This window comes from Scyliorhinus torazame, chromosome 13, assembly GCF_047496885.1.
Source record: "Scyliorhinus torazame isolate Kashiwa2021f chromosome 13, sScyTor2.1, whole genome shotgun sequence".
Lineage (NCBI taxonomy): Eukaryota > Metazoa > Chordata > Chondrichthyes > Carcharhiniformes > Scyliorhinidae > Scyliorhinus > Scyliorhinus torazame.
The window spans coordinates 91,666,928-91,682,798 of NC_092719.1; the positions used below are offsets into that span (position 1 = coordinate 91,666,928).

The 15,871-nt window shown below is 48.6% G+C and overlaps 1 protein-coding gene across 1 annotated transcript in view; it reads left to right on the forward strand.

Moving 5' to 3' along the window:
- LOC140388187 (mitochondrial 10-formyltetrahydrofolate dehydrogenase-like) overlaps nucleotides 1-15,871 on the forward strand; it is a 505,408-nt gene that overhangs the window by 239,557 nt on the left and 249,980 nt on the right. The window contains exon 11 of the mRNA XM_072471959.1: nucleotides 5,614-5,733. Within this exon, the coding sequence (XP_072328060.1) occupies nucleotides 5,614-5,733 (120 nt within the window). The remainder of the gene's footprint in view (nucleotides 1-5,613; nucleotides 5,734-15,871) is intronic.

Below are 15,871 nucleotides of genomic sequence, written 5' to 3' on the forward strand. Positions count from 1 at the left end.
TAAGCCTGCTGTGCCTAAACCACAGTGTGTCTTTAACCTGTATGCGATGGACAAATGACCACAAGTTATTTTGTACAATAATACACTTTTATTCACTGTCACACAATCGTTAACGTTAGTCAATCACACAAACATGCAAGTTGAACTCTAAGCTAATACACACAAGAAAGACCTAAACTTAACTTCCAAGTGACTGGCAAATACTGAGCAAATATGACCTTATCCAGGGTCCGTAGCCCAGCAGTGTTGGAAGTCTTTTGTTGATCGTCTTTGTCCTTGGCTCTGGTCCTTCCGTTGATGGCGTGGATGGTCTTCCTCTTGGCCGGCATTTTTAGCAGGGAGAATATTGCTGACAAAATAGACATTTCAAAGCTATTCATCTTGCACTCATCTTGGTGGCTGTCAAAAGCTGCAGTCGAGAGAGCGAGTGGTGGGCTGAGCAGTATCTTTTATCCCCGAGAGTTTTTGTACCCTGATGGGCGGTCCCAGGTGACTGCCCAATCCATCAATCAGGGCTTGATCACTCTGATCGATAATGTCCAATTACGAGCCACTACCTTGACGACGGGGCTCGTCCCTACCGGCTGTTGGTGTCTGAGGCATGTCGGCCTTCCCAAATAAGGAAAACAGACGCCACCAAGTATGCCACTTAATGTGAAATTCCATTGAAACCCATTGTCCCGGGATGGCATTTCAACTGCCTTTTTCCTTGGCTGTTAGAAAAGTCTGAGCTGCAGGTTTTTGTTTATTTGCAAGCTGCAGCCCGTCTGTCCCTGAACTTGGCCACTTTTCCCAGCGTCCTTTGCCGGATGCCCCATTCCAGTGACCTTAGGTGTTCGTCTTGTTAAGTAATGGGTTAAGCGACATTGCAATTAGTTGTCTCATTTATGTTAAGTATCCATTAATTGACACAGATATGTAAAGGGGCTTCAGGTGGCCTCTGAGAGGTGGTGTGTTGTGAAGAGTTTTGTGCAGAGGCTGTGGAAGTGAAATAAATGGTGTTTGGTGAAAAGGAACAAGAACTTTAGACTCTTCATTTCACAGCAACTAAGACGTATAACAATGGTAGCAGAGGATGGTTGCTGTGCAAATGTGAAGGTTTGAAAGATGCAACTTTTCCTGATCAAACCAAGGAGTGAGTGAGAAGGGGGAAAAAAAAAGAAGATACATGGCTGAACCCAGGATAAAGATGGCTGGATATGACTATCCTCCCTTATTTTCTGAAAGGGAATCGTACGACCAATGGAGAAGTGCAGTAGTTATGTGGACTAAAGTAACTGCTTTGGGAAAGAGAAAACAAGGTACGGCATTGGCTCTTTCTCTACCATATGGCAGTAAAATTCGAAACAAAGTGCTTTCTGAGCTGGAATTGGAAGAGTTAGACTCAGAAGAAGGTCTGGAGACTTTATTACATTATATGGATAAGATTTATAAGAAAGATGACTTGTTAAGTGCGTATGAAGCATGGTCGGATTTTGATAAGTTCCGGAAAATGGAGGATATCTCCATGGAAGACTATATAATGGAATTTGGCAGACTATATAAAAGGCTGCAGAAACACAATCTGGAATTTCCACAGTCTGTGTTGGCCTTTAAATTACTTGACTGTGCTAGAGTGAGCAACATGGATAGGCTCCTGGTTTTGACAGTTCAGTTTACTGATAAGGATACCTTATTCGAACAGATGACAAAAGCTTTACAAAAGTTTCTGGGGAAACATTCTATTCCGATGGCTCTGATGACCCAAATAGGTCAGCCTGCAATAAGGCAGAATATGGAAGATACACTAGTAACAGGATGGCGAAATCGTATGGCTACGAACAGGGCTCAAGACTATAGACGGAGACCGAGACCAGGAAATTATGAAGACAGAAACCCAGTTAGAACCTACAATAGGAAGATGAACCCCAGAAATGATAAATTGATGTTTTCGATATGACTCTCAATATCATTATGCTTTCAACTGTCAAACTCGTTATGATAGAGTGTTTGAAGCGACACATGACACGGAAGAGTCAGAAGAGGAAAAAGATAGTGACCAGAAAGAAGGCATTGTCCTATTGCCAAGCAGTTTTACGCCGGTAATGAGGGTGTTGGTTGCAGAATCTTTCAACTGTGCTGCATTGGACAGTGGCTGCACATCTACTGTGTGTGGAATTGACAGGTTAAAATGTTACCTGGACTCTTTGAATGCTGAAAATCGTAACAAGGTTAAGGAATTTGAAAGTTCCACAAGTTTCAAGTTTGGAGATGATAATACTCTGAAGTCGCTGAAAAGAGTGGTGATCCCTTGCAATATTGCAGGAGTGAATCATTTCATTAGCACGGATGTTGTATCAAGTGAGATACCTTTGCTTCTGAGCAGACCATCGATGAAGAAAGCACACATGAAACTGGATATGGAACAGGATAAGGCAACAGTTTTTGGAAAGACTGTGGACTTATAATTTACACAGTCGGGACACTATTGTGTTCCATTACTGACAAATAATTTTTCAAGTAGAGTGGTTAAGGGTGTGTTTATGGCAGTTGAAAATGGGTCTTTAGCTGATAACAAGCTTGTGGTATTAAAACTGCATAGGCAATTTGCACATCCGTCTCCTCGGAGGCTGAAAAATGTATTAAAGTATGCAGGGGTAAGGGATGACGACTATACTAAACTGATAGAACAGGTTAGTGACTGCTGTGACGTTTGTAGGAAGTACAGAAGGACACCAGCACGACCGATAGTAACCCTACCTTTGGCCAGGGATTTTAACGACATTGTGGCCATGGACCTTAAGATCTGGGATAAAGCAAAATACTATATTTATTTTGCATTTTGTAGATTTAGCAATCAGATTTAGTCATCAACGATTGTACGAAGTAAAGAAAAGAGAGTAATTCTGGATCAAATCGTGGAAAAATGGATAGGGACAGGAATGGGTCCACCGGCAAAATTCCTTACGGACAATGGGGGAGAATTTGCTAATGATGAGTTTAGGGATATGTGTCAAAACATGAATATCAGAGTTATGAATACGGCTGCAGAAAATCCATTTAGTAATAGTATCTGTGAAAGAAATCATGCTGTCATCGATGACATGCTTCGGAAAATTTTGGCAGATCGACCAAATTGCAGGCTAAATTCAGCTTTAGCACGGGCAGTACATGCAAAGAATTCATTGCAGATGGTTGGGGGCTATAGTCCTTATCAATTGGTGTTTGGTAGAAATTCTAAAATTCCGTCCATTTTGGATGACCAGCCTCCAGCTTGGGAGGGGACTACAATTAGCTCTGGTTTTGCTGAACATTTAAATGCATTACATAGCATTACATAGAAAAGCTTTTTTGGAAGCAGAAGTCTCTGGAAAAAGGTAGAGAACTATTGAAAGGACATCCCACAGCAGAAGGGAAAGATCAAGCAGTAGCAGTACAGAACGAGATACCAGGCGGGAGAGGGGACGTAGTTTGTAAGATCTTGGAACGAGTAAGACTACGAATACTAATAGGAGTAGAAGACCACATGCACGTGAGATTTTGGTGGCTTCAAATAAATTAGATGAAAAAGTTATTAAAGAAGCTAAACAGCAAGAATTGCACAGTTGGAGTGAATTTGGGGTATACACGAAAGTACCGGATAGGGGACAAAGAGCTCTATCCCACAGATGGATTTGCACGGAAAAGATTCTACCGGATGGAACTTATAAGGCAAAGGCCAGGCTCGTGGCAAGGGGATTTGAAGAAAACTTAAGAAGATCAGGATTTAAGGGTAGATTCACCGACAGCAGGAAAGGTTATTTTAAAGATCTTCTTGGCTCTATTAGCCACAAAGGCATGGGAATGCAAATCTATAGATATAAAAGCTGCCTTTTTGCAGGGGCATCAACTCCAGAGAGACATTTTTCTCCGTCCTCCTAAAGAAGCAGCTAACACAGAAGGGGTACTCTGGAAGTTGAACAAATGTGTATATGGATTAAATGATGCATCTAGAGTCTGGTATTTTTCGGTAAGGTCAGTTTTGTTAAAGTTAGGCTGTTGCCAGTTGAAAGCAGATCCTGCAATGTTTTACTGGCACTATAAAGGAAATCGTTCTGGCATTTTTATGATGCATGTCGATGATTTTTTGTGGGGTGGACTAGTGATTTTGAAGCTATTGTAATCTCTGGTTTGAAGAAAGAATTTGGGGTTGGAAGTCAGGCTTCCGGTGCATTTAAATATATTGGACTGGAAATTGGGCAGACTAAGTTAGGGGCAACTTTACGTCAGCAATCTTATTTGGAAAGCATCAGCCCAATAGCAATTAGTCGTGGCCGAGTTTCACAAAACGTCTCAATGGTTTCAAAGATAGAAAAAGAGCAACTGTGATGTTTAATTGGGCAACTGAACTGGTTAGGTAGACAGACTAGACCGAACGTGAGTTTTGATGTCTTAGAGTTGAGTACAAAAATGAATGATCCCAAAGTGGAAGACATAATAAGAGCAAATAAAGCGTTGGCCAAATTAAAAATGCAGGAGTGTGTTTTGAAGTTCCCGATTTTAGGTGACCTTAGGCACTTGAAACTCATAGTTTATAGTAATGTGTCCTATGCAAATTTATGTGATGGGCTTTCAAGCGCAGGAGGCTTTATAATTTTCCTTTTGGGGAACAATGGTAAATGTTGCCCACTTGTGTGGGAAACAAAGAAAATAAGGAGAGTGGTAAAAAGAACTTTGGCTGCTGAGACGTTAAGCCTTGTAGAGGCGGTGGATATGGCTTTTTATATAAGTATGATATTGACAGAAATTTTGGGATTTTGGGATTAGGGGATTTGGGTAATATACCTATTGACTGTCACATTGACAATAAATCCCTGTGGGAAAATGTGCACTCTACAAAAAGTGTAAATGAAAAGAGGTTACGGATAGACATCGCAAGTTTGAAGCAGATGTTGGGCAGAGGGCAAATAACAAAAAATAAATGGGTCGACAGGAGCTATCAACTGTCAGACTGTTTTACGAAAGGAGGGGCGAGTTCACAGAAACTTTTGGATATTGTTAATGAAGGGCACTTGTTTCTGTGACTTTTTTTTCTTCTTTCTCGTCCAAACAAAAAAAAAAAGGGGGGGACATCATGTGTGTGTTTTTGAGTTTCTTGAAATTTTGTTTTCACCTAATTATTTTTTTTTCTCCAAGGAAGGGGAGACTGTAAAATAATGGGTTAAGAGACATTGCAATTAGTTGTCTCCTATATGTTAAGTATCCATTAATTGACACTGATATGTAAAGGGGCTTCAGGTGGCCTCTGAGAGGTGGTGTGTTGTTAAGAGTTTTGTGCAGAGGCTGTGGAAGTGAAATAAATGGTGTTTGGTGAAAAGGAACAAGAACTTTAGACTCTTCATTTCACAGCAACTAAAACATATAACACATCTGACTACAGCTCTTAGAATAAAGACATTTTTGAACCCATTTCAAAGCTTCAGTTTTCATGAGGACTTCATTGTATGAAAGGCCTCTGACGTGGAGTTTCAAGACTGCTGTTTAGTTTGTTAAACATTTGTGATTTTATCCACCGAAATCCTGAAAGAATGAGTCTTTCAACTTGGTTCTGAATAAACGCCCTTATAATTTAATATATTTGGTTCTAATTTGAAGGTTTCGATGGATGTTAATGACATGACTGTGAAAATGCCACATCAGTGCTTCATAGATGGCAGGTTTACAAATTCCGAGGATGGAAAGACATACAGTACCATCAATCCCACTGATGGCTCCGTGAGTATCTGATCTTTCAGTGAAGTTCATCAATATGAAAAATGAACCGGCATTTTAATCAGGGAGAATATTGCTGACAAAATAGACATTTCAAAGTTTTTCATCTTGCACTCACCAGAACACTTCTCAAGAATACACATATAAAGGGAAAGCAACAATTTATACTGTATGAGAAGAGAATGCTGATTCGTTGACAAATGGATACTGATTGGTGAGGCATTGCTATGGAGATGCACCAGTTGTTGGCGACTGACCGGTAACTGGCAAGCATTGATTGAAATTTAAACCAGGGAGCTTGACTCTGATCAGTACATTGCCCTGGGGAATGATTCAATGAATGGTTGTCCCTTATTTTGGTTAGAGCTGTAACAAGTGCAATGTGAGTACATGTTATTTCTGTCTGCCCTGTTTATTAATATTCGTAGCTTCCAAAACACGTAAATGCATTGCGAGCCTGACTGACAATCTTCAATTGGTAATTCTTAGCACACTGAGGATCATTTAGCAAATGTTGTCCAGTCGCAGATTACATCTCATGTTGCATACTGTTTCGACTTTTGCAAACACAGACTGGTTGATATGGTCTGTATCTTGCCCATTGTGAACAGCGGCTGGGGCATGCTGTTTGATATAATTTTCCAGTCTTTGAGACGTTTTAAAAACAAATATTTTTATTCGATGTTTAACATTCCAACATTTTAAACACACAACCCAGCAAAGCAAAACCAAACAACAAAAACTCCCAACCCCCTCCACCCTAGTCTAGAGGGTAGTGGGTGCCTGGAACTCACTGCCGGAGGAGGTGGTGGAAGCAGGGACGATAGTGACGTTTAAGTGGCATCTTGACAAATACATGAATCCCCCAACTGTACCGAGGCACAGGGCGGAGAAGCTGACCTCCACCCCAACAGGACCCGCCTGCGAACAATCAGCGAGGCGAAGGCAAAAACTCCTGCTCCTGCTCCAGTCTTCGGGTCCGGCAAGTCCGACACCCCAAATATGGTCTCCAGGGGACTGGGCTCCAAACCGAGGTGCAGAGTCGCTGACTTGGTACGAAAAAAACAACCTCTAAAATCTCTCCAACTTCTGGCGGGACCAGAACATATGTATATGATTGACAGGACCCGTCCCACAATGCTCACAAATATCCTCCACCCCCTCAAACAACTGGCTCATTCTTAACTTTGTCAGATGTACCCTATGCACCACCTATCAGCCCTACCTCGCGTTGAGGGGTTGAGGCGTTAACCTCCACAGCACCTCACATCACAACCTCCCCACTAGCCCCATCCCCAGCTCCTCCTCCCACTTGGCCTTTGCCCCCTCTGACGATCCCCTATCCTCCAACATCCTCCCATAAATCGACGAGATGATCCCCCCCATTCCAGCCCCATCACTGCCAACACCCTCAAACAATGAAGAAGTGGCGCCACCAGAAAAGTCGAGAAAACCTTCTTTGCAAAGTCCCGCACCTGCATATACATAAAGATCTCCCCCCCACAGAATCCTAACCCCCATAAACTCCTCCAAACCTGCAAACCGCCCTTCTAGAAACAAATCCTTCATCTCCGTCCCGTGTCTCCCCCCCCCCCCCCCCTGTTTCTCCCAAACCCGTAACCTGGCATCCAGCCTCGCCCGCTCAAATAGATGATTCCCTCAGATCGGCACTAACATCGACCCAGTCCCTAACCTAATGTGCTGCTGAGACGGCCTCCATAGCTTCAGCTTGGCCACCACTACTGGACTCCCCAAATACTTCCCTGGGGCGAATGGGAGCGGCACCGTTGCAAATGCCCGCAACTATGACCCCTTACAAGAGCTTGCTTCCATCCTCACCCACAAAGCCTCCGGCTCTTTACCCCAACCCCGCACCTTCTCTGCATTCGCCGCCCAATAATAATACAACCAGTTTGGAAGGGCCAGACCTCCTGACTGCCGTCCTCTCTGAAGTACCATCTTCCTAATCCTTGAACTTTATCTGCCAAAATAAACGGCAAAATCAACTGTTCCACCCCCTTGACAAACATTTTCAGCAAAAAGACCAGTTGGCACTGAAGTAAAAATAAAAACCGTGGCAAAATATTCATCCTTTTGCCTGCATCTGGCCTGCCAACGAAAAGGGAAGGCTGCCCCACTCAATAAATTCACTGTGACCCTACGCTTGAGGCTCGTGAAATTGAATTTACGAAGTTGACCAATCCTTTTTTAAAAAAATAATTTTAATGAAGGTTTTCATAAAATATCAATAACAAAATGAGAAAGAAAAAAGAACCCAACAGGGTAAAGTACAAAACACAATCTAAAAAAGCAACCCCCCAAACCCCCCCCCCGTACCTGAATAATAAATTAACATTAACACCCCGACTTAAGACAACAGGTGTATACACCCACTCAGACCCTTCCAGTGTAAATAACATAAACAAAAATAAAGTAACCCCCCCCCCCACCCCCTGAGCTGCTGTTGCTATTGACCAATGTCTAGAGTTCTGCCAGAAAGTTTAACAACGGTTGCCACCGCCTAAAGAACCCTTGTACCGACCCTCTCAAGGCGAATTTCACCCTCTCCAATTTAATGAACCCTGCCATATCGCTGATCCAGGATTCCACGCTTGGGGGCCTCATATCTTTCCACTGAAGGAGAATCCTTCGCCGGGCTACCAGGGACGCAAAGGCCAGAATTCCGGCCTCTTTCGCCTCCTGCACTCCCGGCTCCTCTGCCACCCCAAATATTGCGAGCCCCCAGCCCGGTTTGACCCTGGATCCTACCACCCTCGACACCGTCCTCGCTACGTCCTTCCAAAATTCCTCCAGCGCTGGGCATGCCCAGAACATATGGGTGTGATTTGCTGGGCTCCCTGAGCACCTAACACACCTGTCCTCACCCCCAAAGAACCTGCTCATCCTTGTCCCGGTCATGTGTGCCCTGTGCAGCACCTTAAACTGTATGAGGCTGAGCCTCGCGCATGAAGAGGAAGAGTTCACCCTCCCTAGGGCATCTGCCCACGTCCCCTCTTCGATCTCCTCTCCCAACTCCTCCTCCCACTTACCTTTCAACTCCACCGCCGAGGCCTCCTCCTCCTCCTCCTGCATCTCCTGGAAAGTTTCCGAGATCTTCCCCACTCCCACCCACCCCCCCGAGAGCACCCTGTCCTGTACTGTGTGTGGCAGTAGCCGTGGGAATTCCACCACCTGCCATCTGGCAAACACCCTTACCTGTAAGTACCTGAAGGTGTTCCCCGGGGGGAGCCCGTACTTCTCCTCCAGCTCACCCAAGCTCGCGAACTTCCCGTCCACAAACAGGTCCCCCAACTTTCGTATGCCTGCCCTGTGCCACCCCGAAAACCCTCCACCTGTTCTTCCTGGGGCGAACCGGTGGCTCCCCCATAATGGGGTCCACGCCGAGGCCCTAACTTCCCCCCTATGCCGCCTCCACTGCCCCCAAATTTTGAGGGCCGCCACCACCACCGGGCTCGTGGTATACCTCCTTGGAGGGAGTGGCAGCGGTGCCGTTGCCAGCGCCCCCAGACTCGTACCCACACAGCACGCCGTCTCCAGCCTCTTCCATGCAGCCCCCTCCCCCTCCATCACCCACTTGCGCACCATTGTCGCATTGGCGGCCCAGTAGTACCCACAGAGGTTGGGCAGCGCCAGCCCCCCCCCCCCATCTCTACTCCGCTCCAGGAACACCCTTCTCACCCTCGGAGTCCCTCGCGCCCACACAAACCCCATTATACTCCTGTTAACCCGCCTGAAAAAAGCCTTCGGGATAAACACGGGGAGGCACTGGAACAGGAACAAAAACCTTGGGAGCACCGTCATTTTGATTGACTGCACCCTACCCGCCAGGGACAGCGGCAACGTGTCCCACCTCTTGAACTCCTCCTCCATTTGCTCCACCAGCCTTGTAAAGTTAATCCTATGCAGGGCCCCCCCAGCTCCTGGCCACCTGGACCCCCAAATATCTGAAACTCCTCTCCGCCCTTTTTAGTGGGAGCTCACCAATCCCCCTCTCCTGGTCCCCTAGCTGAACTACGAACAGCTCGCTCTTCCCCATATTGAGCTTGTACCCCGAAAAGTCCCCGAATTCCCTAAGCATCCTCATTACCTCTGGCATTCCTCCCACCAGGTCCGCCACATACAGCAGCAGGTCGTCCGCATAAAGCGACACCCTATGCTCCTCCCCACCCCGCACCAACCCCCTCCAGTTCCTCGACTCTCTCAGTGCCATAGCCAGGGGTTCAATCGCCAGTGCGAAGAGCAGGGGGGACAGGGGACACCCCTGTCTCGTCCCTCGGTGCAACCGAAAGTACTCGGACCTCCTCCTATTTGTGGCCACACTCGCCATCGGGACCTCGTACAACAGCCTAACCCACCTGACAAACCCCTCCCCAAACCCGAACCTCTTCAGCACCTCCCACAGGTACCCCCACTCTACCCTATCGAAGGCTTTCTCAGCGTCTATCGCCACCACTATCTCCGCCTCCCCCTCCCTCGCCAGCATCATGATAACGTTCAAAAGCCTCCGCACATTCGCGTTCAACTGTCTCCCCTTCACAAACCCCGTCTGGTCTTCATGGATGATCTGCGGCACACAATCCTCAATCCTCGTGGCTAAGACCTTCGCCAGCACCTTGGCATCTACATTTAGCAAGGAAATCGGTCTGTAAGACCCACATTGCAGGGGATCCTTGTCCCGCTTCAGGATCAAGGAGATCAGTGCCCGGGACATCGTCGGGGGTAAAGCCCCCCCCTCCCTTGCCTCATTAAAGGTCCTAACTAACAGCGGGCCCAACAGGTCATATATTTTTTATAGAACTCGACCGGGAAACCGTCCGGCCCCGGTGCCTTCCCCGCCTGCATGCTTCCTATCCCTTTGATCAGCTCCTCCACCCCAATTGGGGCCCCCAGTCCCGCCACCAGTCCCTCTTCCACCTTTGGAAACCTCAATTGGTCCAGGAAACGGCCCTTCCCTCCCTCCCTCCCGTGGGGACTTGGATCGGTACAATTCCTCGTAAAAGTCCCTGAAGACCCCATTGATGCCAACCCCACTCCGCACCACGCTCCCTCCCCTGTCCTTAACGCCCCTGATCTCCCTAGCTGCGTCCCCCTTCTGAAGCTGATGCGCCAGCATCCGGCTTGCCTTTTCCCCATACTCGTAGACCGCCCCCTGGGCCTTCCTCCACTGCACCTCCGCCTTCCTGGTGGTCACCAGGTCGAATTCGGCCTGGAGGCTGCGCCTCTTCCTCAACAATCCTTCCTCGGGTTCTTCCGCATGCATAAGAACACAAGAACATAAGAACTAGGAGCAGGAATAGGCCATCTGGCCCCTCGAGCCTGCTCCACCATTCAATGAGATCATGGCTGATCTTTTGTGGACTCAGCTCCACTTTCAGGCCCGAACACCATAACCCTTAATCCCTTTATTCTTCAAAAAACTATCTATCTTTATCTTAAAAACATTCAATGAAGGAGCCTCTACTGCTTCACTGGGCAAGGAATTCCATAGATTCACAACCCTTTGGGTGAAGAAGTTCCTCCTAAACTCAGTCCTAAATCTACTTCCCCTTTTGAGGCTATGCCCCCTAGTTCTGCTTTCACCCGCCAGTGGAAACAACCTGCCCGCATCTATCCTATCTAGTCCCTTCATAATCTTATATGTTTCTATAAGATCCCCCCTCATCCTTCTAAATTCCAACGAGTACAGTCCCAGTCTACTCAACCTCTCCTCGTAATCCAACCCCTTCAGCACTGGGATTAACCTAGTGAATCTCCTCTGCACACCCTCCAGCGCCAGTACGTCCTTTCTCAGGTAAGGAGACCAAAACTGAACACAATACTCCAGGCGTGGCCTCACTAGCACCTTATACAATTGCAGCATAACCTCCCTAGTCTTAAACTCCATCCCTCGAGCAATGAAGGACATAACTCCATTTGCCTTCTTAATCACCTGTTGCACCTGTAAACCAACTTTTTGCAACTCATGCACCAGCATACCCAGGTCTCTCTGCACAGCAGCATGTTTTAATATTTTATCATTTAAACAATAATCCCTTTTGCTGTTATTCCTACCAAAATGGATAACCTCACATTTGTCAACATTGTATTCCATCTGCCAGACCCTAGCCCATTCACTTAGCCTATCCAAATCCCTCTGCAGACTTCCAGGATCCTCTGCACTTTTTGCTTTACCACTTGTCTTAGTGTCGTCTGCAAACTTGGACACATTGCCCTTGGTCCCCAACTCCAAATCATCTATGTAAATTGTGAACAGTTGTGGGCCCAACACTGATCCCTGAGGGACACCACTAGCTACTGATTGCCAACCAGAGAAACACCCATTAATCCCCACTCTTTGCTTTCTATTAATTAACCAATCCTCTATCCATGCTACTACTTTCCCCTTAATGCCATGCATCTTTATCTTATGCAACAACCTTTCGTGTGGCACCTTGTCAAAGGCTTTCTGGAAATCCAGATATACCACATCCATTGGCTCCCCGTTATCGACCGCACTGTTAATGTCCTCAAAAAATTCCACTAAATTAGTTAGGCACGACCTGCACTTTATGAACCCATGCTGCGTCTGTCCAATAGGACAATTTCCATCCAGATGCCTCGCTATTTCTTCCTTGATGATAGATTCCAGCATCTTCCCTACTACCGAAGTTAAGCTCACTGGCCTCTGATTACCCGCTTTCTGCCTACCTCCTTTTTTAAACAGTGGTGTCACGTTTGCTAATTTCCAATCCGCCGGGACCACCCCAGAGTCATGTGAATTTTGGTAAATTATCTCTAGTGCATTTGCAATTTCCCTAGCCATTTATTTTAGCACTCTGGGATGCATTCCATCAGGTCCAGGAGACTTGTCTACCTTTAGCCCCATTAGCTTGCCCATCACTACCTCCTTGGTGATAACAATCCTCTCAAGGTCCTCACCTGTCATAGCCTCATTTCCATCAGTCACTGGCATATTATTTGTGTCTTCCACTGTGAAGACCGACCCAAAATACCTCCTGTCTACCCTCACCATCTCCCCCACCAGCCTCTCCCTCTCCCCCCGCTCCCTCCGCTCCTTGTGGGCCCTGATGGAGATCAGCTCTCCCCTCACCACCGCCTTCAGTGCCTCCCATACCATCCCCACTCGGACCTCCCCGTTGTCGTTGGTCTCCAAGTAACTCTCTATACTTCCTCGGACCCGCTCGCTCACCTCCTCGTCCGGCAACAGCCCCATCTCCAAGCGCCACAGAGGGCGTTGGTCCCTCTCCTCCCCCATCTCCAAGTCCACCCAATGCAGGGCGTGGTCCGAAATGGCTATTGCTGAATACTCTGTATCCTCTACTCGCTATCAGCGCCCTACTCAAAATGAAAAAGTCGATTCGAGAATAAGCCTTATGGACATGTGAGAAGAATGAAAATTCCCTAGCCCCCGGCCTTGCAAATATCCAAGGGTCCACCCCTCCCATTTGGTCCATAAATCCCCTCAACACTCTAGCCTCCGCCGGCTTCCTACCCGTCCTAGACCTGGAGCGATCCAGTGCAGGATCCAACACCGTGTTAAAGTCTCCCCCCATTATCAGGCCCCCCACTTCCAAGTCTGTGATCCGACCCAACATACGCCGCATAAAACCCGCATAGTCCCAGTTCGGAGCATACACATTGACCAGTACCACCCTCTCTCCCTGCAACTTACCACTTACCATTATGTACCTACCGCCATTATCTGCCACAATGCTCGACGCCTCGAATAACACCTCCTTTCCCACCAAGATAGCCACCCCTCGATTTTTGGCATCTAGCCCCGAGTGAAACACCTGACCTACCCACCCTTTCCTCAGTCTTACCTGGTCTGCCACCTTCAGGTGTGTCTCCTGGAGCATAACCACATCCGCCTTGAGCCCCTTCAGGTGCGCGAACACGCGGGCCCGCTTAACCGGCCCATTCAGTCCCCTTACATTCCAGGTTATCAGCCGGATTAGGGGGCTACCCGCCCCCCTCCCCGCCGACTAGCCATGACCCCTCCTCGGCCAGCCACGCGCTCGCACCCCACACCCGGCCCGTTCCCCACAGCGGCATACCCCTGTCTTGACCCACCCCACTCGCTCCAGCTCCTCCTTGATCTTAGCAGCAGCAACTCGATCTCCTCCCCGCCCCCGGCTAGGACCCATCCTGGCTGGTTTACTCCCCCATTGCACTTCTGCAAGTCAGCTGACTCTGGCCACTCCCGCCTCCCCTTCGACTCCTCCCATTGTGTGGCACACCCTCCTCTCCCGCTCCCCATTCACAGAGGCTCTCCCCCTCCGTTCTAAGAGCGGGAAACAATCCTCGCTTCCCCGCCCCCCAGTCTTCGGCGCGGGAAAAGAATTTTGCGCTCTCCACCTACCAGGCCCCGCCACCAACCAAAACAGGGCCCAACCCGCCCCATCCACCCTCCCCAACCCGAAAGAGAAAAACACAGAGAAAAAGAAACCCAAAACAATGCAAAGCCCCCCCCCCCCCGAACCAAAAATAGGCATAACACATCCACCGCAGTCCCCAATCGCCCATCCCGACCCTCAGTCTGTGTCCAGCTTCTCGGCCTGAACAAAGGCCCACGCCTCCTCCGGAGACTCAAAATAATGGTGCCGGTCCTTGTAGGCAACCCACAATCGCGCCGGCTGCAACATGCCAAACTTCACCCCCTTCCTGTGCAGCACCGCCTTCGCTCGATTGTACCCGGCCCTCTTCTTCGCCACCTCCGCACTCCAGTCCTGATATAACCGAACCTCCGCGTTCTCCCACCTGCTGCTCCTCTCCTTCTTGGCCCACCTGAGCACACACTCCCGATCGACGAACCGATGGAACCGCACCAGCACCGCCCGCGGAGGCTCGTTAGCCTTGGGCTCCTCGCCAACACTCTATGGGCCCCTTCCAGCTCCAGGGGCCCCTGGAAGGACCCCGCTCCCATCAGCGAGTTTAACATGGTGACCACATAGGCCCCCACATCCGGCCCCTCCAGCCCCTCCGGGAGGCCCAGAATCCGCAGATTCTTCCGCCTCGACCGATTCTCCATCTCCTCGAACCGCTCCTGCCATTTCTTGTGGAGCGCCTCGTGCGCCTCCACCTTTACCGCCAGGGCTAAGATCTCGTCCTCATTGACAGAGATCTTTTGTGGAGCCTCTCGGATCGCCACCCCTGGGCCGTCTGTGTCTACAGCAGCTTATCAATAGAAGCCTTCATCGGCTCCAGCAGGTCCTTTTTAATCTCTGTGAGGCAGCGCTAGATATCCTCCTGTTGCTCCTCCGCCCACTGCCTCCACGCTGCCTGGTCTCCGCCCGCCGCCATTTTGTCCTTCTTCCCTCCCTTCTTCTGGTCCACCACCACCTTTTTTGTCACCCCGCTACTAGTTAAAGCCATATACTGACGGGGAGCTATTATTAACTCCTTCCCACACCGGGAAACGTCGAAAAAATGCCCTTGGGGGCCCTGAAAAGAGCCCAAAAGTCTCGAGAGGGAATCCTTTTGGCAGTGTTCGCTTCGCCAATCTGCCCCAAAATGTCCGTGGAAACTCCTGAAAAAGGTCTAAGTGTCCGTTCCAGACAGGAGCTGCCGAATGCGTGACCTACTCCTCCATGGCCGCCACCGGAAGCCTCGTCCCGCTTCTTCAGTGGCCCTGGTGAGATCCTTTCACAGTTGTTCCCTCTGCTGTTAGAATTCACTTTTGATAAAGGTCCTCGGGACTGTTTGCAGCTTTAAGCTTGCCCTTCCCCCGCTTGCATGCTACAAATTGCTGCAAATGCTGTTTATCCTGTTGCAGCCAAATCTTCCACTGCTTCTGCCGGACCTGGCAGCCAAAAGACACAACACTCCTGGGGGACACCGTCAGGGGAGTGTTGCAGTCCTCTTGCCACACCGGGAAATGTCAAACAAATGCCGTGGGGGCCCTGCAAAAGAGCCCAAAAGTCCGTTCCAAGCGGGAGCTACCGAATATGCGACCTAGCTCTGCATAGCCGCACCCGGAAGTCGAAGTTGACCAATCCTGAGCCGCCTGCACTCCCAGGAAGCTAAAGTGGGTAGTCACTCCCCGAAATGGCAACCCTCTCCAGACTGGCTCCTGCCCCCAGAGAAGACACCAAAAAACACTCACTGCTTCCCAGATTCA